Source organism: Salvelinus sp. IW2-2015, linkage group LG30, assembly GCF_002910315.2.
Source record: "Salvelinus sp. IW2-2015 linkage group LG30, ASM291031v2, whole genome shotgun sequence".
Taxonomy (NCBI): domain Eukaryota; kingdom Metazoa; phylum Chordata; class Actinopteri; order Salmoniformes; family Salmonidae; genus Salvelinus; species Salvelinus sp. IW2-2015.
Window position 1 is genome coordinate 5,121,686 of NC_036869.1, and position 23,970 is coordinate 5,145,655.

Genomic DNA, 23,970 nt, shown 5'->3' on the forward strand with positions numbered 1-23,970 from the left:
GATTTACACTTCTACTTTGATACTTAAGTATATTTCAAACCAAATACTTTTAGACTTTAAATCAAGTAGTATTTTACRGGGTGACTTTCACTTTTACTTGAGTCATTTTATATTAAGGTATCTTTAAGGTATCTTTAAGGTATCTCAAGTATGAGAATTTACAATTTTTTCCACCACTGGGTGGGAAGTAAAATCCTTTACAACTTCTGCATTAAGGTGAGGAACAGTAGGAGCCTAACAGGAGTGAAGGCACATCAGTGGCAGGGGGTATGTGGGGCAGAGAGTATTGTGGGTTTTAGATAAGAGGGGGCTCTACAAACCCCCAGTACCAAAGAGGTCAGGGGACCTCCAGTGGAGGGTTCTTCATGGAGCCCTGGCCACTAATAGCTTGTTGGTAAGGGGTGACATGGGAGTCGGACAGGGGTGTCCTTTCTTTGTCATGAGTGAAACTGTGCATCATGTGTTTTCTGTGTGCGCCAGGTTAATGCCATTAATGTCTTTGTTGGAATGTCTGTTTGAGCGGTTGGGGGTGGAGTTTAATGCTGGGATGTTTATAATGGGGTAGAGGTATTCGAATAAGGAAAAGGCCAAATGTGTGTTGTTGAATTTTCTGTTTGTTCAGGCAAAGTTGGCTATTTGGCTAACAAGGAGAAACAGGGTCAAAGGTGGAGGATAACATACCCTTTACTATTATTTAATGGGATGGTCTCTGTGCGCCTTATGGTGGAATTTGAATTCTATAAAAGGATAAAAAGTGTGGAGATGTTGAAAGAGATATGGTGTGTCGGGGAGGCCGTCTGTATAGCTGGAGAAGATGGGTTAGATATATGGTTTTAGAAGTGATGAGGGATATTCTCTCTCTCAATAAAAAATGTARAGTTAACATGTCATATTATGTCTATATACAGTGTTGTAACAATGTGCAAATAGTTAAAGTACAAAAAGGAAAATAAATGGCCTTTGGTGCACGAAGAGTCAACAATGGCATACCACAATAGTGGTGTGGTAAAAGTGCAATAGTTTAATGGCATGGGTTAATGTTTCTCTCTTTTCACCAACATGCACATCAGATCCATAATGCAACAACTAGACAGCTCAGTCAATATAATAAAATTTCTGCATTATTTCAGACTTTTTTCTTCTCCAAACCCACGTGCTCTGACAGCGGATGTTTGAAAGTATTGAAATGTGCAAATATGTCCGTTTGCCACTTTGGGTTGGTATTAAGGGGCGGCAGGTAGCATAGCAGTTAAGAGCATTGGGCCATTAAACGAAAGGTCACTATTTCTACTCTCCGAGCTGGCAAGTTAATCGCCAACAACAACTGCTCCACGGGTTCCGATAATGTGGACGTCGATTAAGGCAGCACACATCACCTCTCTGATTCAGAGGGTTTGGGTTAAAAGCGGGAAACATATTTTGGTTGAATGCCCTCAGTTGTGCTACTGAGTAGGTTTTCCCTTTCCCCTATTAGCCTTAAATGGGCTGGAGATGATGGCAGACAGCCCATCAGTAAAAAAACAACATAATGATGAAATGATCCCCTTGGTAACAGCAGTAGGAATCATGTGGTGGAAGTGTGTGCTTTCGTGCGTGTATGTTTTGTGTGTGTGTTCTGCTGCCTGGCATTGCAGTCGTCTACTGTTGGTGGGACTGTAAATGTCAATGTAGTATATTATATATGATTATATTTGATGCTAATTGCGAATAATGCATCCCCCAGGTTGTTTAGTAACAGCTTTAATCCAAATCAATTGCCTTTTAATACCAGAATAACCTGAATGAGTGAGAGAAAAAGGTGATAGACCAAAAAAGGACAAACATTATGAAACAAAGAATAAAGAAAAATGTCTGCAGGTGATTTATACGACTATACAAACATCATCTGAATATAGGAGGCTAAAACAATATTGGACAGTCAAGCCAGTGTATTGAAAATTCAACATTCCAACTCTTTTCTACAATTAAAGGGATAGTTCACACAAATGTGAGCGGAATGGCGTGGTAGGAGAAGAGGAAGATCTCTCCATTGATTTTACATGGTGTGCCTGAGGCCAGAGAGAGAGTGAGAGAAAGAGAGAGAGAGGGGGGTGGCAGAAAGGGGTGATAGAGAAAGAGAGTGATGGGAGAGAGAGAGAGAGAGAGAGAGAGAGAGAGAGAGAGGAGGGGAGAGAAGCACTTTCACTCTCTGCTCTCTCTCCTTCTACATTAATCATCTGCTAGACCAAACTTGTCATTGTCTGAAATATTGCTGCTGTCATTCTTTGTGACAGAATAATGAAACATAAAAAAATTGCTGCAGAACAGTGCATTCTTTAACATTGGTGGCTCTGGGTTCGGGGGAAATGAATGAATGGGTGAGTGGTAGGGATGGGCATTTGACCTTTTTGGACTGTTCGAGTACTTGCATGATTTCTTTTTGAGTACTCGAGTACCAAGGCAGCACACAAAAAAAAAAGAAGAAGCTATTTTTAGAACAGAAGACCAGCACAAAAAAAAAGTGAATTTATCTACATGCCAACAGTGCGCAACAATGCCTCATTTATCATAACCATTACAGATAACAAATCCTAATTGCTAAATTGTCTCATGTATATTCAGTCAATAAAAAAACAAATGCCATTTTCATGTATTGAAACTGTAATATCAACTTTTTATATTGTTACGTTCCCCAGTTTCTGTGTTGTTGTGGATTTGTATGTGTGTGCATTTCAGGAAATGGCTTCCTGGAATCCTAAAGCAGCTGATTGGTCAGCTCCATCGTTGATTGGAGCTCTGACCCCTCCCTCTCGTCAGGGGAAACAGCTGTCTCTTCAATTACCAACTCCTTCTCCAGGTAGATAACAGCCAGTGTTCCTCCCTCAGGGAGGAGATCTTCTTTTTATGTCCTGTGTTGGTCAGTGAAAGTTTTGTTGATATTATTTTGTAGCCGCTCCTTCAGAGGTATGTTTATGCCAATAGGACTTTGTGTTTTTAGTTAACTGAAATTGTTCACTGAAATTATTCTGTTTCATTTGTTCCCAGGGGGGGAAGGGGAACGCACCTTGGGAGTGTTTAGGCAAGAGGCCTGCGGGCATACATAACCCGTAGTATTTACTCTGTCTATGCACTCTAGGTAAGATCTTTATTTTGGTTAGCACACCAGGTGCTTAAGGTTAGGTAAGAAGTGGGAAGGCAGGTAAGGTAGGAGAGGGGACTCTAATATTTACTTTCTTTGCTTTGGTCCCTTTTCCCCACATTACCGTGTTAAGGAATAATACATTCCCTGTAAATGGTATTTTTCTCTGCCTCAGTCGTCCTTCCCCGCACCTACGATCATATACTTTTTTCACTCCATGGGGAGTTGAGATGTAGCGGGGTGTTGCGTTCCCAAGAGGAGTACGTAACAATATTATATCGTTGAACAAAGTATATCAAAAAGGTAGTAACCTGTAACGGTTTTCTAGATCTTCCTCCTCCTCAGACGAGGAGAGGAGAGAAGGATCGGTGGACCAATACGCAGCGAGGTATGTTGACATAATGAATTTATTGAAAAGACGAAGACTGACACAAACTATACTTGACTTATACAAAATAACAAACAAACAACGTAGACAGACCTGATCATGGAACTTACATAAAACACYCAGAACTCACGAACAGGAACAGACTACAATAAACGAACCGAACAACCAAAACAGTCCCGTGTGGTGCGCAGACACAGACACGGAAGACAATCACCCACAAACCAACAGTGTGAACAGCCAACCTATATATGGTTCTCAATCAGAGGAAAACGTCAAACACCTGTCTCTGATTGAGAACCATATAAGGCTAATTTCAAGTGCCCTAAACATAGAAAACACAAAACATACAATGCCCACCCCAACTCACGCCCTGACCAACTAAACATATACAAAAATAACATAAAATAGGTCAGGAACGTGACATAACCTCAACATTGTGGCGCTTGCTTGTAGAAGCCTATTGCTGTGCAATGGCATAGCCTTGTTTTGTTCATTTAGCAGACAAGACGCTCTTATTTCGCAAGCCCTTATCAGTCAAAACATACCTATTTTATAGTAAAAAAACAAGATGTAATATAACAGAATAAAATTGAACAGAAGTGATGTGCATCTCGCGTCTGGAATAGTTATTCTCAAAGTGTGATAATTTGAAATGTGGCTCAATTTGGCAAGTTGATAGACACATTTTTCGGACTAACAAACCAAAACCGGTCTTCCTTACAGACGTTTGATGAGTTTATTCTGTTCTTTGGAATTTCCAAAATGGATTAACATAACCATATTGGATACTGCATGGCGATGAATTATGGCCACAACATTTGTTTGAGTGGGTCTGTTAAACTCTGACGCCCTCTGGTGGCATTTTCTAAACAATGCATAATATTGTATACTACCCTCATAAAATGTTGGTTTTAAAACTATAAGTCCTACAAAAACTGTTTAGTACTGTTAGTAAGGTAAGAACTATAGGATTCAGATAAAGGTGTTTGTGACTACCACAGAGCCGATTTAATTAAATATATAAAATCCCCATGTTGGGGAATAAGACATTTGAAAGTCTAGGTTTGAGATAAAATATGCCACCAGCTACTGTTCCAAAAGGAATTCTCAGATCTTTACCTAATTGTGGCGCTCTAGACATGCACAAATTCCCATTGGCACACAGCCATTTTAAAAGTGCAGGGCTTGCGCAACGTGGCATACCTTCATGTTTTGTCTTAAAGGAATGAGGAGAGCTGAAGTCTCTACCTATCCATTTTATGTATATATACTGTATGCTATGTCTGATTTCCAGTTCGTCCACTAGATTGCAGTAGGAGATCACATGACGTCTCTTTGCCACTTGAAACCAGTTGTATCTGGTTTGGGTAGTGAGTGAGTCACTATGCCTTAATGTTTGAATGGATTTAAGCCTGACATCTTAAAATTACCTTAGCAATCAGCGCTTTCAAGTTCTGGATTTGTTTTCATTTTTAAGTAAGACACAGATAGTTGAAGACACTTTAAACTTATTTTACCAGTGCATGTGGAGGATGCATACAAGGTAATGTGGATGGAGAAGGAAATGCAATGACCATCAGGGTCATTGTACCCTTTCCATGTATACTAAATGTTTGCACTTTTGGTGACTTGATCTACATTACAAACTTTACGGCCTTTATGGGGGGGTGTGGGGTTCTTTGCTAGCAGTAAGATTTGAGTTTCATTTACAAAAATACACGGCCTGTAGCTTTCAAATGACATGTCACTTTCTATTTTCTGATTATAAAAAATTATTAAACACACATTTTATTTCACCTTTATTTAACCAGGTAGGCCAGTTGAGAACAAGTTCTCATTTACAACTGTGACCTGGCCAAGATAAAGCAAAGCAGTGCGACAAAAACAACACCGAGTTACACATAAACAAACGTACAGTCAATAACACGATTGATACATCTATGTAGAGTGTGTGCAAATGTAGAAGATTAGGGAGGAAAGGCAATAAATAGGCAAAATAATTTAGAGCAGTGAACCCATAGGATGAACTCTTTACCTCAGAAAGGCTAGCTCTGAGTCTGAGCCACCTCAGAGTAGGAGTGCTGATCTAGGATTTAGTATTATGAAGAGATGCTACAAATGTACTGTGCCGTTGTTGCTCAAAAATTGACCGATTCTAGCAAGAACTTCAGCTATTGTCCCAGACGACTAAGCTGGTTGCAACCAGTTATCCTGCTGGGCTAGTGAAATGAGAATTCAGCCTTCCCACCGCTAGCATTGTTTGTCAGAGGGAACAACAAAATGCGATGCCTGCATCTTGTAACAATCTGTTTGTGTGTGTATGTGTGTGCGTTCATGGATATGTGTGTGTATGCATCTGTGTATGTGTCCGTCTGTGTGTCTGCGTGAGTGCATTTATAGATGTGTGTGTGTATATGCATCTGTGTATGCGTCTGTGTTTGTGCATGCGTCCATGGAAGTGTGTATGTCTTTCTATGTGTGTGTGTGTGTGTGTTGTGGTCCCCGTTGGTATGTGTGTGTGTGTGTGGCTCCCCGTTGGCTCCCCGTTGGCTCCCCGTTGGCTCCCTGTTGGCTCCCTGTTGGCTCCCAGTTGGTCGTGCATTACACAGAAAGGCAAACCTACATCTTGGGAACAAACTTCTCCATCTCCAATCTATTTATGTCTTTATTGATCTTGTTCAGGTGAATTGTATTTGTGTTTTGCCATGGGAGAAGAGAACCTGAAGCTTTACAGTCTTCACTTGGACCTAACACAGGAGCTAGAACAGGCTTACTAACGCTCTCATAAATCCTGGCACATTTCAGATAACCTTATCTTCAGATGTGTCTACCCCAAAAGTCTGTGACAGACATATGCTATGTAGCTTGTGACAGAAAAATGCTTGCATATTTTAATATAGTGATTAGAGCACATTCTGCCAATTGTAGCCAGCAATCAATTATCCTCCACATTGTTTGCTAAGCCTGATGGTTTCAAGTCCAATGTCTTAATCATATCATATTAAATAACTGATATTCATTACATTATAACTATACGTGGAGGTATCGGGGTAATAGGACACACACACACACACACACAAAGTCTATAACACAAAGGCTATAAATAAACGCAATGCGTTCTATGGACATGAATATAGACATTTATAACAGTCACAGCCAGAGACAACAGCTAACAGTACCGAGTGAGTGTTAAGAAGGGCTGTTGAAGAGTCAATCCCCTTTGAGCAAATCCACACCACAAAACAGCCAGGCTTTTTGTATCCGGCTTTAGAGAACAAATGCACTCCTTTTAAATGGTTATCTCTGAGTTTGAGAGAGCAGTATTGTGAACTCTGAGTTAGAGGACTGACAGGACTGGGTCACACAGAGGGATAGAAATTAGAAATAATCCTCACAACAATCCTTCCCATTGCCCCCCACTGTCTGAGCAAAACTCTACTGAGTAACCTGAGTTATATCTGTATTGTGTTTGTTACACATAATCAACTCTTTTCTTTCAAACAATCAGCTTAAACACATTAATAAACTAATGGTGGTGAAGCTTAAAATATTAAGTGTAACAGTGAGATAAATATTTGTTAAATAACATTTGTTGTTGTTGGTGTTACCTGTAGGTCTAAGCCCTTAGATCACAAGATCTAGTTCACATATGGAATTGTTTTAATATGATTATACAATGCATCATTTAGCCATCTGATTTAGAATTTTAGGACCCCAGCAGGTATCAAAAGTTTTTTTGATGAAACAACATTGAATTTGGCCTTTACTGCTATAGCTCATAGATACACATTAAATAACACGTGTTCATGGCAAAACAGACAGTCCAAAAATAAATCATAAGGATCAAGATTTTGAAGTGTCTGTTATATCTGCGAGATATAGGAAAAACAACAACAACAACAACAAATTGACCCATGTTTTGTCACGTTATTCGTGGTACATTTGACCCCCAATGCACTTTTTGCTATTTTTACAGCCTGATACTGGGTTACCTTCAGACTTTCGTGTTTGTGAGAGTCGCCTCTTTCGATATTGGTGACATATTAGTTTGTAGCTCCAATGGTTTGGTCTATCTAGACAGTCGGTTTTGTGAGAAGACCTCTTGGAAATGAGGACGTCCATGACAGAGTTCAGACGACTGTCGTGAAGCTTGTGGATGTCGTAGAGTCAAAACTGTCGTGTTTGTGAGAGTCTCATCTTTCATTGGTGGTGACTTATTAGTATGTAGCTCACACGGATCGGGTTTTACAGACGATTGTGACAATTGTACGGATCCTATTGTGTAGAAAAAGGCCACTTTCACAAGCCCCATGTTAGGGAATAGGCACAAAGAGAGGATTGAGCTGCAGCCACTACAACAGAGACAGGCCATGTTTGCTGTCCAAATGTAACACAATTGACTTTTCTACTATATTATTTTCGCTGATTGATTAAGATAGGCAGTGTAAATCAAGTGCAATGGTATTGTAACACTTTGCAATATAACAAGCTAGCATGCTGAAACATGTCAATCTTTTCATTAAATTTACAGTGTTAACTCACATAACACAATGCATTGAAGACTATTGGAAGAGAGACCAATCAGTGAAAAACAGTCATCCTAACCACATGAAAGGAAATATGAGCATTAGAATAACGTTTTGGAGTCGATTATAATTATCAAATACAGTGTGCTACATCCCAATTAATGGGTAATAGGTGTTGGATGGAGAAACAGTTGAAGACAGACAGATCACATCCACCTGATGTAAAATCACTATTATGCCTCACCCTCTGGTGAGACAAGTCCTAATGCCAATAAAAAGCTTTTTAAAACTGCACGTCACAGCAAATCGACGGCTTGTTGCTTAGTTACAAGTGCGCACCACTTTGCTGTTTCTGACCCTGCACATTTTACAGCGAATCCTAATAAAGTAGGACACATCTAATTCATCCACTGAAAGTTTTCTTATAGACACCTCTGAGGGACTATACTGATGAAAGAATGAAATGGTATGAAGAACACAAAGATATTTATACAGCAGAAGCCAATGTCATCAAATCGTGGCCTAATATCAAGATGAAATGGCAAAATTTTCCCAAAGCGATGATGGATGTGTTGAACTTTTTCAACATCGATGTTTGCCTTTAAAAATGCATGAAATTGAAATCTGCTATGAAGCATAGAAGCCTGCTACAGTATTTTCAGTGAAGTCCATCTTTTGTTGAAAAACAAAGTTCAGACTGTCATGAATTCCCACCACATTGATCTTATTTCACACCAAAGGTCTCGACGTTTAAGTTTATACTGTATGTGTCCTTACCAAACTTAGGTGGCACGGAGTTGGCAGCAAAATCTGTCTTTTACGAAAGACTGTTATGAGTTCATGCCACCTCCAGCATTTGTCACACCAAACATATCCCAAGCACAAGTGTCAGGACGTGTGTCCTTACCAAAGTCCCGAGCTTATCAAGGTCATTTCACTCAAAATTGAATGAATTGTATAACTGTGTGTACTTACCAAACTCTCGTGGCACGGAGATGGAGTACACACAGCTGTGTCCTGAGGTGTAGTTGCGGGGGAAGTTAGGAGACAGCACCGTGCCCTCTGACCCTGTGGAACGACTCCCACACGGTGCTGGGGAACACAAACAGACACACAGAGCACCGCTCAACTTCTAACGTACCTCTCTGAAGGAGCATCTAGCTCACATTTATTCAATACATTGGCCATGCGAAGTCTCCCAGAAACGAGCAGCATGGAACACACACAAGGATTACACAGACAGCTTAGCAGTCTAGTCTTATGATTCTCTTCCGTGTGCTTACATGTGTGCTGTAAGTCATATTGATTGTTTTACAGTGGCTACTACAACTTTTGGGCAATCCTTTATCCCCTCAAATTGTTTTATTGGATTTTTCTCCCAGCTCAGTAAACATCCTAACAGATTTACTTCCGTTAGTACACTGCTATGACCATATCTAACTGCCTTTCTCTAGCTTCAACAGGTAGGCCTATGTCAGTATGCATGTTGTGTACCTTGACAGCTGGGCAGCACCCTGTTCCAGCCGGGCCTGCCGTCGTCCCCCATGATGCAGGTGAGCGTGGAGTAGCCCTGGAGAACGTAGCCCGACTCGCAGTAGAACGTCACGGTGGAACCCAGCTTGTAGTCGCTGCCCAGCCTGGTCCCGTTCATCACACTGCCTGGATCAAAGCACGACTCACGCAGCTTGGCTGAAGAGGGGAAAGATATACACATACAGTATATACTGTATATAACAAATAAGCTTTAACAGTAGTGTGAACAGGATATGCAAACAGGTAACACAGGCAGTGAGGGAGTTTCTTTGTTGAAAGATGTTGAGGAGAGTTTAACAAAACTCATAATTCAAATGCTAAAACATGGTATCCACCTCTACTACCAGAATACTGTGGATAGAAWGCATTTGGATTCTCATTACACATTCTGTGCATACAAAACAATGAAAGGAAACAATGCACATTTCTGACGTTGGTATAGGAACCAATTTAAACAGCGAAGCAGAAATGTTCCTCTGTTCTACTACCTTTATATTCCAGGTGGAAACCGGTGTAGCTGACAGAGCCATCGCTGCGGAAAGCCAGGTGCATGGTGTTGGAGCTGCTCTCGATTCTCTCCGGAAGCTTGCTGTCCTGAAAGCTACCAATCAGAGGGCTGTTGCTGTCTGGTCCGTCGTAGATATACAGGAAGTCATAGTTGGGCTCAATGCTGAAACTAGAGGGAGGGATAGAGATAGAGAGCGAGAGAGTAAGAGAGAAAGAGACAAATCAGATCAAAGACTCCATCCAATTCCCCCGCCATACCATATCTGGAGGAGCGTGTTCTTTTTTTAGAAAACCCTTTTAGAGAAACTCTCTCTCTTTCTGCTGAGCTTGTTTGGGTTTCAATACATCTGTCTGTGTGCCGTATACAGTAATACATCAAATCAAATCGGCAGAGATGACTAGAAACTACTGTCTGCTTTCATGGCCTTGTGTGCACGGTCGAGGTGGGAGGTTAGCGACAACACTCAAAAGGCCCCGCGATTCACACATTGACACACAGTGACAGATGCCTCAGATGTCTGTGTCCACCCAATGCCACAGACACTAATGAATAGATTCCTCAGATCAACTGTAACCTCTCCTCTCTATGGGTCTCAGCTGTGGAGCCGGACAACATGATGATATCCCCCTTTTCCCAGTTAGCGGTTGCTAGCGCTCCATTAATTTCCCTTATCTGTGCTGTGGGAAAACGCTAACACTAAGGATGCTAGCATCTATAAATACCCGGGGAGTGTAATTGCTTTGGTATAGTCAAAGATGAGGCACTTATCCTATTGAGCTGCAACCTCATCACAAAAGTTTGTCTACTAACAGCTCCTCTCCCATGCTCCGCATTTCCGAGAATGAGTGTGTGCGTGTGTTGTGTTTGTGGGCGTGTGCATTTTCTCTATCAGGGATGTTCATTTACATAAGAGAGATTTGGAGGTGTATTTTCTTTAATAATATTTCTGAAAGAGTATGCTAAGTGATATTGCCACACTTCAATGAGCCCGTATCTAAGGCTAAGGGCTCATTGTAAGATAATAGAAATCCAAACATGGGGGGGGGGGGGGGACTCCTGCTCTACACCATATTAATAAAGTCATTAAATGTTGATAACCAGATGTGTTCAGATCGTTTTATTAGCTTAGCCTCTGGAGCTGTCACTCAACCAATTTTACTTGGTAGCTAACGAATACACGGCGAAGATAATACCCAATTTGGTGACAATGACAATGAAATCCAAATTTGCCACCTTGCCAATGCAATGGGTCCCTTTTTACTATATAATATTACACTGGTGCAGTTACAAAGGGTGTCCCCCAGGGCTCGGTGCTGGGCCTCCTTATTCCTCACCATGTCAACCCTGACTTTTTTACAATATATTATTATTTATTTTCTCTATTTTAATTGGGAACATATTTAATGTTGTGGTCTTTTTGGGGGAGAATAGTGTCAGTAATGGAGTGTGTAATGGTCGTCTGTGAGATGGAACGGAACAAAAGGCTTTTCATTAGAGAACCCTGGTTAACCCTGTACCACGTCCCACTGCCAATAGCCACTTTTCCACTGTACTGTGTTATCATTGTTTTGTGGGATAGGACCATTCAAATGAGAAGAGAGCTCACTTTACACACCAGATGAAACTGTCTAACTTGTGGAACCAAAATGGTTGCCTGATACTGGTTGCTTGAAAACAGCTGTGTCATCATCACTGCAGTGGCTTGCTTTCAGCTCAAATATAAAACATTACTTTTTTAACCTCTATTTCTTTATTTTTCTGTCTTGCACAATTTTTTTTTCTCTCTCTCTCTCTCTCTCTCTCTCTCAATTCACTTTATTGACATGGCAAGTTCATTATTACTTACAATGTCAAAGTATACGTATCTAAAAATATATATTTATATATAAATGGTGGGACCAACAGCAATAATAATAGTAGTAGTGGACATGGGATTACCATTAACAACAACTACAACAACAATATTAATCAGAACAACAATACATTAAAACAATGGTAGTAGACCAGTGTCAACATGACTGAGAAGACACATGTCACGAAACAGGACATATTATCGACATTACTTTGCACTTTTCACTGGCTGTCCCTCAGGTTGTGGCAGGAGGACACATATTTGGCTGCCAAAACTGCACATTTTGGCTTTTCACCCAATAAATATTAGATTTTTTATTTTATAGTTTCAAATTCTTTGTATTGAATTATAATTTTGGGAAATAAATGTTCTCTTAGGTCTGAGTATTTGTCACAGTGTAATAGGAAATGCAGCTCTGTCTCTACCTCTCCCCTGGAGCAGAGTGAGCAGAGCCTGTCCTCTTTGTCTGTGACGACCGGTCTCTATAGCAAGACTGTGCTCACTGAGTCTGTACCTAGTCAATGTTTTCCTCAGTTTTCTATCAGTCACAGTGGTCAGATAGTCTGCCACCATGTTTAGAGCCAAATAGCATTGAAATCGACTTAGATTTTTTTTGTGGTGTCTTTCCAATAGGTGATATATTTTTCTTTTTGTTTTGTTTTGTGATGATTTGGTTGGGCCAGATTTTCTGAGTGCTGTCCTGAGGCTCTACGGGGTTGGTTTGGGTTGGTGAACTGAGCCTCAGAACCAGCTGGCTGAGGGGACTCTTCTCTTGTTTCATCTCTTGACATTGTAGAGCTGTGTGATGGAATGTTTTGGGGTCACTTGATGGTTTTCTAGATGGTTGTTTAGATGGTTGATGGCTCGTTTTTCTATTCGAATGAGGAGGGGGTATTGGCCCACATCTGCTCTACATGTGTTATTTAGAGTTTTTCTTTGCATTTGCAATACAGTCTTGCAAAACTCTGCATGCAGTATTTCAATTGGATGTTTGTCCCATTTGGTAAATTCATTTTTAGAGGTTGGACCCCATACTTCACTGCCATATAGAGCAATTGGTTCTATAACTGATTGAAAACTTTTGAGACAGATTCTAATTGGAATTTCGATTTTGATGTTCCTTTTAATGGCATAGAATGCTCTTCTTGCTTTGTCTCTCAGCTCATTCACAGCCATGTGAAAGCTACCTGTGTTGCTGATATTTAGTCCTAGATATGTGTAATTTTGGTGTGTTCTAATAGAACTGTGTCCAAATAGAATTTATATTTGTCATCCTTATTTCCGGACCTTTTTTGGAATATCATTATATATATWTTTTTTAGGTTAACGGTCAGAGCCCAGGTCTGACAGAACCTGTGAAGATGATCTAAGTGCTGCTGTAACCCCTCCTTAGTGGGAGACAGCAGCACCAGATCATCTGCGTACAGCAGACACTTGATTTCAGTGTTGTGTAGGGTGATATCAGGTGCTGCCGATTCTTCTAATGTTTTTGCCAATTCATTAATGTAGATGTTAAATAGTGTTGGACTTATTGGGCAGCCCTGTTTCACTCCCCGTCCCTGAGAGAAGAAGTCTGTTTGCTTGTTGCCAATTTTAACCGCACATTTGTTTTTAGTMTACATTGATTTAATAAAATCATATGTTTTCCCTCCAATACCACTTTCTATTAGTTTATAAAAAAGACCTTCGTGCCAAATTGAATCAAATGCTTTCTTGAAATCTACAAAACACGAGTAGATTTTGCCTTTGTTTTGGTTTACTTGTTTATCAATTCGAGTGTGGAGGGTGTAAATGTGATCTGTTGTACGATAATTTTTTTGAAATCAAATCTGGCTTCTGCTCAGGACGTTGTTTTCGTCAAGGAAATTATGTAGTCTGCTATTTATAACACTGCAGAGAATTTTCCACAAGTTGCTGTTAAACGCAAATTCCTCTGTAATTATTTGGGTCAAATTTGTCTCCATTTTTATAGATTGGTGTGATCAATCCCTGGTTCCAAATATCAGGGAAAATACCTGCAGTGAGGATAATGTTGAAGAGTTTGAGTATAGCCAATTTGAATTTCTGGTCTGTATATTTGATCATTTCATTTAAAATACCATCAGCACCACAGGCCTTTTTGGGTTGGAGAGTGCATAGTTTTTCCAATAAATCTTCTTTTGTAATTGGGGTATCCACAGGATTCTGATAGTCTTTGACTGCTGATTCAAGGATTTGTAATTTTTCTTGTATATCTTTTTGTTCCGGGCTCTTTGTTATATTGCTGTAGAGGTTTGCAAAGTGATTTCTCCACATATCCCCATTTTGGATAGCCAATTCCTCATGYTGAGGTTTGTTTAAGTTATTCCAATTCTCCCAGAAGTGGTTTGATGCTATGGATTCCTCAATTCCATCCAGCTGATTTCTAATGTGCTGTTCCTGTTTTGTTCTTTTGTTTGTATTGCTTCAGTGTTTCCCCATATTGAAGGCGTATATTTTTGTTGTCTGGTTCTCTGTGTTTTTGATTAGATATATTTCTCAATTACTTTCTTAGATTGTTGCAATCATTATCAAACCATTTTTCATTATCTGTTATTTCTGGTTTGCTCTTATGCTTCTTTAAATTAGCCAAMGAGGCTAATTTGTCAAATATAAAGTTTATGTTCCAAACGGCCAAATTTACACCTTCATTGCTGAAGGAGATTGTTAAGGCTAAAAAGTTGTCCAGGAGAGATTGTATTTTTTGGCTACTAATTGCTTTTTTGGTAGATGTCTGTACTGTTTGCACTGCATCTATAGTACGTTGCCTTGGGCCTGAATGTGACTAATTTCCCCCTCTGGAATGGAGAAACTCTCTTCATTGAAGTAGGGTGACTCTGAGGGGGGAATGTATGTGGCACAGAAGAAGACGTTTTTATCTGTCAAGATAGCCTCCTTGTTGATTTTTAACCAGATAAAGAATTCTCCTGTTTTGATCAATTCGATTGAATTAATTAGTTCAGATTTATACCATATTAGCATTCCCCCGGAGTCCCTGCCCTGTTTGATTCCTTTTAATTTAGTGGATGGTATGATTAACCTCCCTATAACCTAGTGGACAGCCAGTGGAAACATCACCTCTGCACCATGTTTCCTGTAGTACTACAATATCAACATCATCAATTTCTTTCAGGAAGTCTGGGTTTCTGCTCTTTAGCCCAAAAGCAGAGGACTTCAACCCTTGTAAATTCCAACATGCAACGTAAAAAAAATTCATAACTTTTTTTTCTTTACCTTCAAAATGAGACAAACACTCACAATCCAACAATAACTATTAAAATAGGATTTTTCAATTAAAGTAAACTCTTATTATGCAAATGTGATTTGTTTATCATTTAAGATAGAATTTGTGTCATGCCACTTGGGTGGATGTAGTGTGAGGATGGTGGAGTTCTTGTGCTCATCTTACCATGACCCTCGGCCTATCACATGTGAGCATCCATGACCCTCGGCCTATCACATGTGAGCATAGTAGACTCAGCATTTGTTTAATGTCACTCATTTGGTTGGTGGGCTGGGGTGGTCTGTGCTGCGCTGGCTGTGGTGGGCATTGAGGTTGGTGGTGCTGTGGTCGTGGCTGGGGGTTCCAGGGTGCTGGTCCGGGGTATTGTCTCGGTGATCTCGGCGGGGTGGAGATATCTCCGCTGTTCCTGGGTGGAGAGGTCGGGCTGCGGTTTAAAGCGACGTCCTTGAGAGTCTTGGCAAGGATAGGGACTGTCTCCTTGTACAGGTGTACATTGGGTTGCAGGGCACAGTCCCGGGATAGGCTGGCGTTTATTCTTTGGATTGTGGCAGGGTGGAAGTCCTTCCTCTGTAGAAGGGTTGACACCACGATTCTTGAGAAGGGGAAGATTGCGGAGGCCTTCTCAATCACTCCCCGTAGTGAAGTCGCCACCCTCTCCTGCTGAGCACGCAGGTCGTTGCTTCCGGTATGTATGATTATGTGTCTTGGCGACCCGAGATGGGCCTTATCAAGCAGCTCCATGGCACTCTGCGTTGTTGGGCACCACACCTTTCTCATTTTGTGTCTAGGGAAAAGTTTKTTCTCCTGAACAAACTTCCCATTTGAGTCCATCAACAGGACGATGTCAGCCAATGTTCTCTATTCTCTTTCTCTCCTGCAGCTCCTCTCTTAGTGTGGTCAGATCYTTATTACTGTTCTGCCTGTCTTTTTGGAGCTCTCTCACCTCCTTTATTAGATCAGCCAGCTCTCTCTTGAGTCCGTCTCTCTCTTGCTGTACCTCTTTCAGCTGTGTTGCAAGGCTGCTGTCCTGCTCTGTTCTCACCTTGGTTAGGAGCTCCTCTAAGGTGTGGTTGTCTGGTTGCTGTTTGCTCACGCTCTCCCTGAGCAGGACCACCTCCCCCTCCAGTTTGGTGAACTCATCCCTCATGGCAGCCATGGTGGTGAGGAGGGCCAGAGCCTGCTCTGCACTGAGGGGGTCGCTCTCCTCCTGGGGCGTGTCCTCCACTATGGTGGGAAGAGAGGTGCTGGATGTGCCTTTTTGGGTGTGGATATTAGGGGTGAGGGTGGTGCTGGGGTAGTTTGTCTTGTGGGAGGGCATGTCACTGGTGGTGTCCTTCTCTCTCTCCTCTCTCTCCTTAATGGTCTGAAAGTCTGTTTCAAACAGCCTAATGTTACCTTGCACCATGACAGTCCCAGTCTTGTAGAGGTTGATTGTTATCATGGTGCTATCAGGTTCGTCTGTCTCTTTGATTTTCAGCTTCCACCCATTACAGATTCCCTCTTTCTTTATGGATGGGTAGTGACAGCACACTGCTGAGCGCCATGCATTTGGCTGGTCAGTGAGGAAGATGAGATTACTCATGTCACCGTTTTTGTAGAGGTCTGCAAAAAGGGTTTCTGGCCTCCCCTTTAGTAGTTTCTGTTTAAAAGCTTTCCTCGTTGTGTCATTTTTGGCCTCTTTAGGGTAGAGAATGGATTCTGCGCTGAGGGGGAGTGTGGACATGGTGCCTGTGGGCTCTGCTACTACTGCTGCGCTGTTCTGCTGCCCCGTTGCCATAGCAACCAATTTGTTTGTCTGCTGCTGTTGCTAGCTGGCACTAATTTAGCTAGCGCTAACAAAAAAACTGAAGATATGTTTAAAGTTAGCCCGTGCTCCTTTTTGGTTCTCTCTCTCTCTCTCTCTCTCTCTCTCTCTCTCTCTCTCTCTCTCTCTCTCTCTCTCTCTCTCTTTCTCTCTCTTCTCTCTCTGTGCCCTCTCTTCTCTAATCTCTGTCCTCAATCTCTCTCTGTCTCTCGTCCTCACATCTCTCTCTCCCTCCGTCCGTCAATTCTCTCTCTCAATTCTCATCCTTAGTCCTCAATCTCACACCCACCCACTACATCACACTACACACAACACACACACACACCACACACACACACACCACACACACACACACACACACACCACACACACACACACACACAACACACACACACACACACACACACACACACACACCACACACACACACCACACTACACACACACACAGACACGCACACGCACACACACAACAGCTTTAAGTTAGAGGTTTAACTTAGAGTGCAGGCAGCAGCGAGTAACATCTGTCAGCTATACCACACACTGTGTAGCCTATCGGCAGTCAAACTTAACCCCCTTTTGACCTTGGCCTGTCTGCCATGGAAGGCCCTGCGCCTGCTCAAGCCTTGCGCTGCCAAAGGTTAAATGAAAAACTGTCGCAATTGAGGTGTGGAAACACATTAAGTTCTTGCTTTTTTTCTTTCTATTATTGGCTGCCATCAGTCACGCAGCCGAGGATGTCTTTGATATAGCACCTTAAAAGTGGGGATGCTGAAGAAAGGTCAAAGCAAGGAAGTACCAGCCTGGGAAACTTAATTAATCCGCGAACCACATGAATTGCATCTTATATAACAGTGATAGCAGTTAGCAGAGACTCGTTGTATAATCACCTTCACACCCTCAATGGTGATTGTGACAAAATTCCGCATTATGGCCACCTTGCGATGCATGTCGGTGCATTCAGTGGAACTGATAGGGAGAGTAGGCCTTAATCACTTCGGAGAAATAGCACCTACAGTTGAAAGTCGGAAGTTTAGCATACACTTAGGTTGGAGTCATTAAAACTGGTTTTTCAACCTTCACAAATATCTTGTTAACAATATAGTTTTTGGCAAGTCATTAGGCATCTACGTTGAGCATGACACAAGTTAATCTTCCAACAATTGTTTACAGAGACAAGATTATTTACTTATAATTCACTGATCACAATTCAGTGGTCAGAAGTTTACATACAGCTAACGTTGGACTGTGCCTTTAACTTCTGTGCAACTATAAGGGGTGCTGTTCCGCTATTAGCATATTTGTGTCTCCAAATTAAAACTGCCTTCGTGCGTCAAATTCTTGATCGTACAATATGCATATTATTTTAATTATTGGATAAAAACACCTTCTAGTTTCTATAGAAGTTGAATTTTTGGCTCCTGAGTGGTACCAGAAACAATTCATACAGCATTTTCATGAAGGCGTTCAGATTTCAGAAATTTTTACCTCTGATCTGGGGTCTGTTTTTAAGGCAACATTTTTGTTGTTTGGTGAATGCTTATGAAAGAAACCGACACTGCTACGTCTTCCTCTGGGTTGTTGTACGTCATCACGTTTTCAATGAAATCGTATGGGACGTCAGCAGCCATTATAAAAGACGAAAATGTACAGCAGACCCCCCTTTGCTCATTGTGCGCTGGAAGCGTAAAGGAATCGGACTGCCTCGTCATCGTTTCTAACCAGCAATATTTCTCTCGGTTCATGTTTTCAGTGTTATAGTTTTAAAAACATCATAATGTAATTTAATTTGAACCGTTTTATAGCATTTTAATATCCGTTTAGTGCGATTTTGAGGATTTCTTTGTTGTGCACTCTGAAAGTTTGGACGACGTTTTAGGGTGTCGGCGTTGGTGGTGGACATTTCGAAGGACAGAGACATCTATCGAACCAAAGCGTTTTATAACATAGAAGGATACATTGCCCAGAGAAATTGATGGAAGAACAGCTCAAAAGTAAGCCAATATTTAATATGAAAAATCGTGTTTCTGTCGAAATATTTTAAACGACATATTTTCCGCCATTTGTTTGGTATAAGCTTCACCTTGCCAACCCTGTATGAAAAGTAAGGATCAATTTTAAAATGTAAATCAGCGGTTGCATTAAGAATAATTGTCTTTCGATTGCTGTCCAACCTGTATTTTAGTCAAGTATCATGAGTTAGTTTTCATTAACAATCCACTCTGTAGATGACGTCAACTATGAGCTTTGATCGTGGAAGATTATTGTGTTAACCACGGTTTTGTATGGTTAAATATGCCCCTTTTCGAACAACTGTATTGTATATTGTAAAATGATGTTAGGAGTGTCATCGGAGATTTCTGAGAAGGTTAGTGAAATAATTATATTATTTTGGTGTGATTACGTTATAGCGCTCTTTGGCTGGAATCGATGCTCTGGTAACGTTTGCACATGTGGTATGCCTAACTTATCGATTGTATTGTGTTTTTCGCTGAAAAAACGCTTAGAAAATCTGAAATATGGTCTGATCACAAGAACTGGGTCTTTCCATTGCTATGCTTTGTCTATTTTTATGAAATGTTTATGATGAGTAATTGGTCATACACGTTGCTCTATCTAGTAATTCTAGTCGATTTGTGATGGTGGGTGCAATTGTAAACTGTGATTTCTACCTGAAATATGCACTTTTTCTCTACCAAAAACTATCCTATACCATGAATATGTTATCAGACTGTCATCTGAAGAGGTTTTTTCTTGGTTAGTGGATATCAATTCTTAGTTGAGCCGAATTGGTGATAGCACCTGAAGGAGTAAAAACTGATGGAGTTAGAATAGTGGTGTATTTGCTAACGTGTTTAGCTAATAGATTTACATATTTTGTCTTCCCTGTAAAACATTTTTAAAATCTGAAATGGTGGCTTTATTCACAAGATCTGTATCTTTCATCTGGTGTCTTGGACTTGTGATTTAATGCATATTTAGATGCTACTATCTACTTTTGAAGCTATGCTAGCTATGCTAATTAGTGTGTGGGGGGGGTGGGGGGCTCCCCCGGACCCGGGGTAGAGGCTCGTGAAAGGTTAAACAGCTTGGAAAATCCAGAAAATTATGTCATAGCTTTAGAAGCTTCTGATAGGCTAATTGACATCATTTGAGTCAATTGGAGGTGTACCTGTGATGTATTTCAAGGCCTGCCTTCAAACTCAGTGCCTCTTTGCTTGACATCATGGGAAAATCAAACGATATCAGCCAAGACCTCAGAAAAAGTATTGTAGACCTCCACAAGTCTGGTTCATCCTTGGGAGCAATTTCCAAACGCCTGAAGGTACCACGTTCATCTGTACAACAATAGTGCAAGTATAAACACCATGGGACCATGCAGCCATCATACGCTCAGGAAGGAGATGCTTTCTGTCTCCTAGAGATGAAAGTACTTTGATGCGAAAGTGCCAATCAATCCCAGAACAACAGCAAAGGACCTTGTGAAGATGCTGGGGAAACAGGTACAAAATTATCTATATCCACAGTAAAACGAGTCCTATATCGACATAACCTGAAAGGTCGCTCAGCAAGGAAGAAGCCACTGCTTCAAAACCACCATAAAAAGACAGACTACGGTTTGGAACTGCACATGGGGACAAAGATCGTACTTTTTGGAGAAATGTCCTCTGGTCTGATGAAACAAAAATAGAACTGTTTGGTCATAATGACCATCGTTATGTTTGTAGGAAAAAGGAGGAGCTTGCAAGCCGAAGAACACCATCCCAACCGCGATGCACAGGGGAGGCAGCATCATGTTGTGGGGGTGTTTTGTTGCAGGAGGGACTGGTGCACTTCACAAAATAGATGGCATCATGAGGATGTAAAATTATGTGGATATATTGAAGCAACATCTCAAGACATCAGTCAGGAAGTTAAAGCTTGGTCGCAAATGGGTCTTCCAAATGGACAATGACCCCAAGCATACTTCCAAAGTTGTGGCAAAATGGCTTAAGGACAACAAAGTCAAGGTATTTGAGTGGCCATTACAAAGCCCTGACCTCATTCCTATAGAACATGTGTGGGCAGAACTGAAAAAGTGTGTGCGAACAAGGAGGCCTACAAACCTGACTCATTTACACCAGCTCTGTCAGGAGGAATGGGCCAAAATTCAACCAACTTATTGTGGGAAGGTTGTGGAAGGCTACCTGAATCGTTTGACCCAAGTTAAACAATTTAATGGCAATGCTACCAAATACTAATTGAGTGTATGTGAACTTCTGACCCACTGGGAATGTGATGAAATAAATAAAAGCTGAAATAAATCATTCTCTCTACTATTATTCTGACATTTCACATTCTCAAAATAAAGTGGTGATCCTAACTGACCTAAAACAGGGAATTTTTACGAGGATTAAATGTCAGGAATTGTGAAAAACAGAGTTTAAATGTATTTGGCTAAGGTGTATGTAAACTTCCAACTTCAACTGTATTAGCGTCTAATATGCTGCCACGTTACCTGATGAAGGCCAGAGATAGGACATAGTCCGAGTTGACAGCTATTAGCCAATCACAGTCCTTGCTGTGGGGGTAGGGATGGGGGAAGTTGGGAGACAGGATGAAGCCATTGGATCCAGTCAAGTTTCCTCCACAGGGGGCTGAAAGAGAAGAAGTGAGCAAATTAAAAATATACTAACTCTGACACTCTTTAGATGAACTGTCTCTTTTATTCTGTAGTCAGAAAACTGCATGATATCCTGTGGAGATTTAATGGTGGATAGGGTTGCAAAATTCTCATAACTTTCCCAAAATCCTTAGGTTTTTCAGAAATCCTGGTTGGAAGATTTCTGGACTCAGAAGGAAATATGCAGGAAATCTGGAATAATCCAACCAGGATTTCTAGAAGACCTGGGGATTTTGTAACCATAATGGTAACTGAGACATTGAGTTTTGAGAGATCAAATTATCCACACAGACGCCTTGTACAAAAACACATTAAAACACAAGAATGCTTGAGGTTTCGTCAAGGTACTTCTTATAAGAATGCCGTCTCTGAAAAGTGAGAAGGATCTTCGGCTCTGCGTCCAATAATTTGATATTCATCAATGYCTTGCCTTGTTCAAAATTGTTGGAAAGCAATGACAGTCAGTCATCTCATTGGCTTTAGAGCTCAAGTACAGCTTGGTGCTAGGTTCTGGAACATTCAGGGATACAATATGTTTATTAGCAGGCTAGGAGCCTGGGCTGGGTTGCCAGGTCTAAGTGTCTCTGCAACACCAATGGGCTGCTACGTGATAGTTGTCCCAGAGCTCTTTTCTTGTTACAGCTCCTTTAGATGGGAGTCAACAGACAACTATTGAGAAAAAGTAAGGTTAGAGAGAGGAAAACTTCTGGATCTACCTGTAAGCACTCACCTCAACAGAAGGCCATAAGGACAGCCAAGAGTTTTTCCCTGCTCAGCTCACACATAGTGGTTAGTGGAAAATCCTCAATACAAACCCCAGGCTCCACCTGTTAGTACTCAACTCAATACAAACCCCAGGCTCCACCTGTTAGTACTCAACGTGCATACAACCCCAGGCTCCACCTGTTAGTACTCAACTCAATACAAACCCCAGGCTCCACCTGTTAGTACTCAACTCAATACAAACCCCAGGCTCCACCGTGTTAGTACTCAACTCAATACAAACCCCAGGCTCCACCTGTTAGTACTCAACTCAATACAAACCCCAGGCTCCACCTGTTAGTACTCAACTCAATACAAACCCCAGGTCCTGTTAGTACTCAACTCAATACAAACCCCAGGCTCCACCTGTTAGTACTCAACTCAATACAAACCCCAGGCTCCACCTGTTAGTACTCAACTCAATACAAACCCCAGGCTCACCTGTTAGTACTCAACTCAATACAAACCCCAGGCTCCACCTGTTAGTACTCAACTCAATACAAACCCCAGGCTCCACCTGTTAGTACTCAACTCAATACAAACCCCAGGCTCCACCTGTTAGTACTCAACTCAATACAACCCCAGGCTCCACCTGTTAGTAGTCAACTCAATACAAACCCCAGGCTCCACCTGTTAGTACTCAACTCAATACAAACCCCAGGCTCCACCTGTTAGTACTCAACTCAATACAAACCCCAGGCTCCACCTGGTTAGTACTCAACTCAATACAAACCCCAGGCTCCACCTGTTAGTAGTCAACTCAATACAAACCCCAGGCTCCACCTTTGTTAGTATCACTACCTCAATACAAACCCCAGGCTCTACCTGTTTTGTAGCTGACATGTTTGGATTTCTGAGCTTTAACTATTATTAATCATTAGTTATATTATTAATCAGTAGTTATAATAGAGACATGAGGGGTGCCATAAGTAAGCTTAGGAGGSGCTGAGTGCAGGGACAACGGTCACATGTGGCAGTACTGATAAGGAGGAGACTCCACCCAAAGTGGGGTATGTATACTACCACGGGTAAAAACATGTCTTTGTCTAATGCAGCTGTATTGAACCTCTGAGAAGAATACACTTGGTTTAAGCTTTCCTAGTGTCCGTCGAGTTCTTACTGTAATAATTAGAACTTAACAGTACTGACCTCAATACAAAGCTATAACTAGAGCCAAGGGTCCTTTCCTGGTCAGGTGATGTGCTGAGGAATATCTCCTAGCCCTAACTGTAATTAAAGCACTCACCTATGCAGACAGGAGGGCTGGGTTGCCAGTAGTAGCGGTTCTCCACCTGGATACAGGTAATCTTCATCTCTCCCTGGAGCTCATACCCAGGGTCACAGAGAACGGTGACGGTGTCACCCGGCTCTCGCCCGTCCCCGTTACGACTGCCGTTCATGGGTACACCTGGGTCTCTGCAGGCTGTGGCCACCGAACCTGCCGGTCACAACGTAGGGAGGGAATCAAGTGAGTCTATGCAGATAGGTTTTATGTTAACAGTGGGTTGACAGTGTCTTATATATAACAGATAAACAGTTTGTATGTCTGGTTTTA

The 23,970-nt window shown here is 41.4% G+C and overlaps 1 protein-coding gene across 1 annotated transcript in view; it reads right to left on the reverse strand.

Moving 5' to 3' along the window:
* Positions 1 to 1,977: 1,977 nt before the first annotated feature.
* The window catches only part of LOC111954791 (CUB and sushi domain-containing protein 3-like), a 184,061-nt gene continuing 162,068 nt past the window's right edge, over positions 1,978 to 23,970 (reverse strand). The window contains 6 exon segments of the mRNA XM_070436005.1: positions 1,978 to 2,048; positions 9,008 to 9,124; positions 9,527 to 9,721; positions 10,054 to 10,241; positions 21,489 to 21,627; positions 23,662 to 23,853. Of these exon segments, the coding sequence (XP_070292106.1) occupies positions 1,978 to 2,048; positions 9,008 to 9,124; positions 9,527 to 9,721; positions 10,054 to 10,241; positions 21,489 to 21,627; positions 23,662 to 23,853 (902 nt within the window).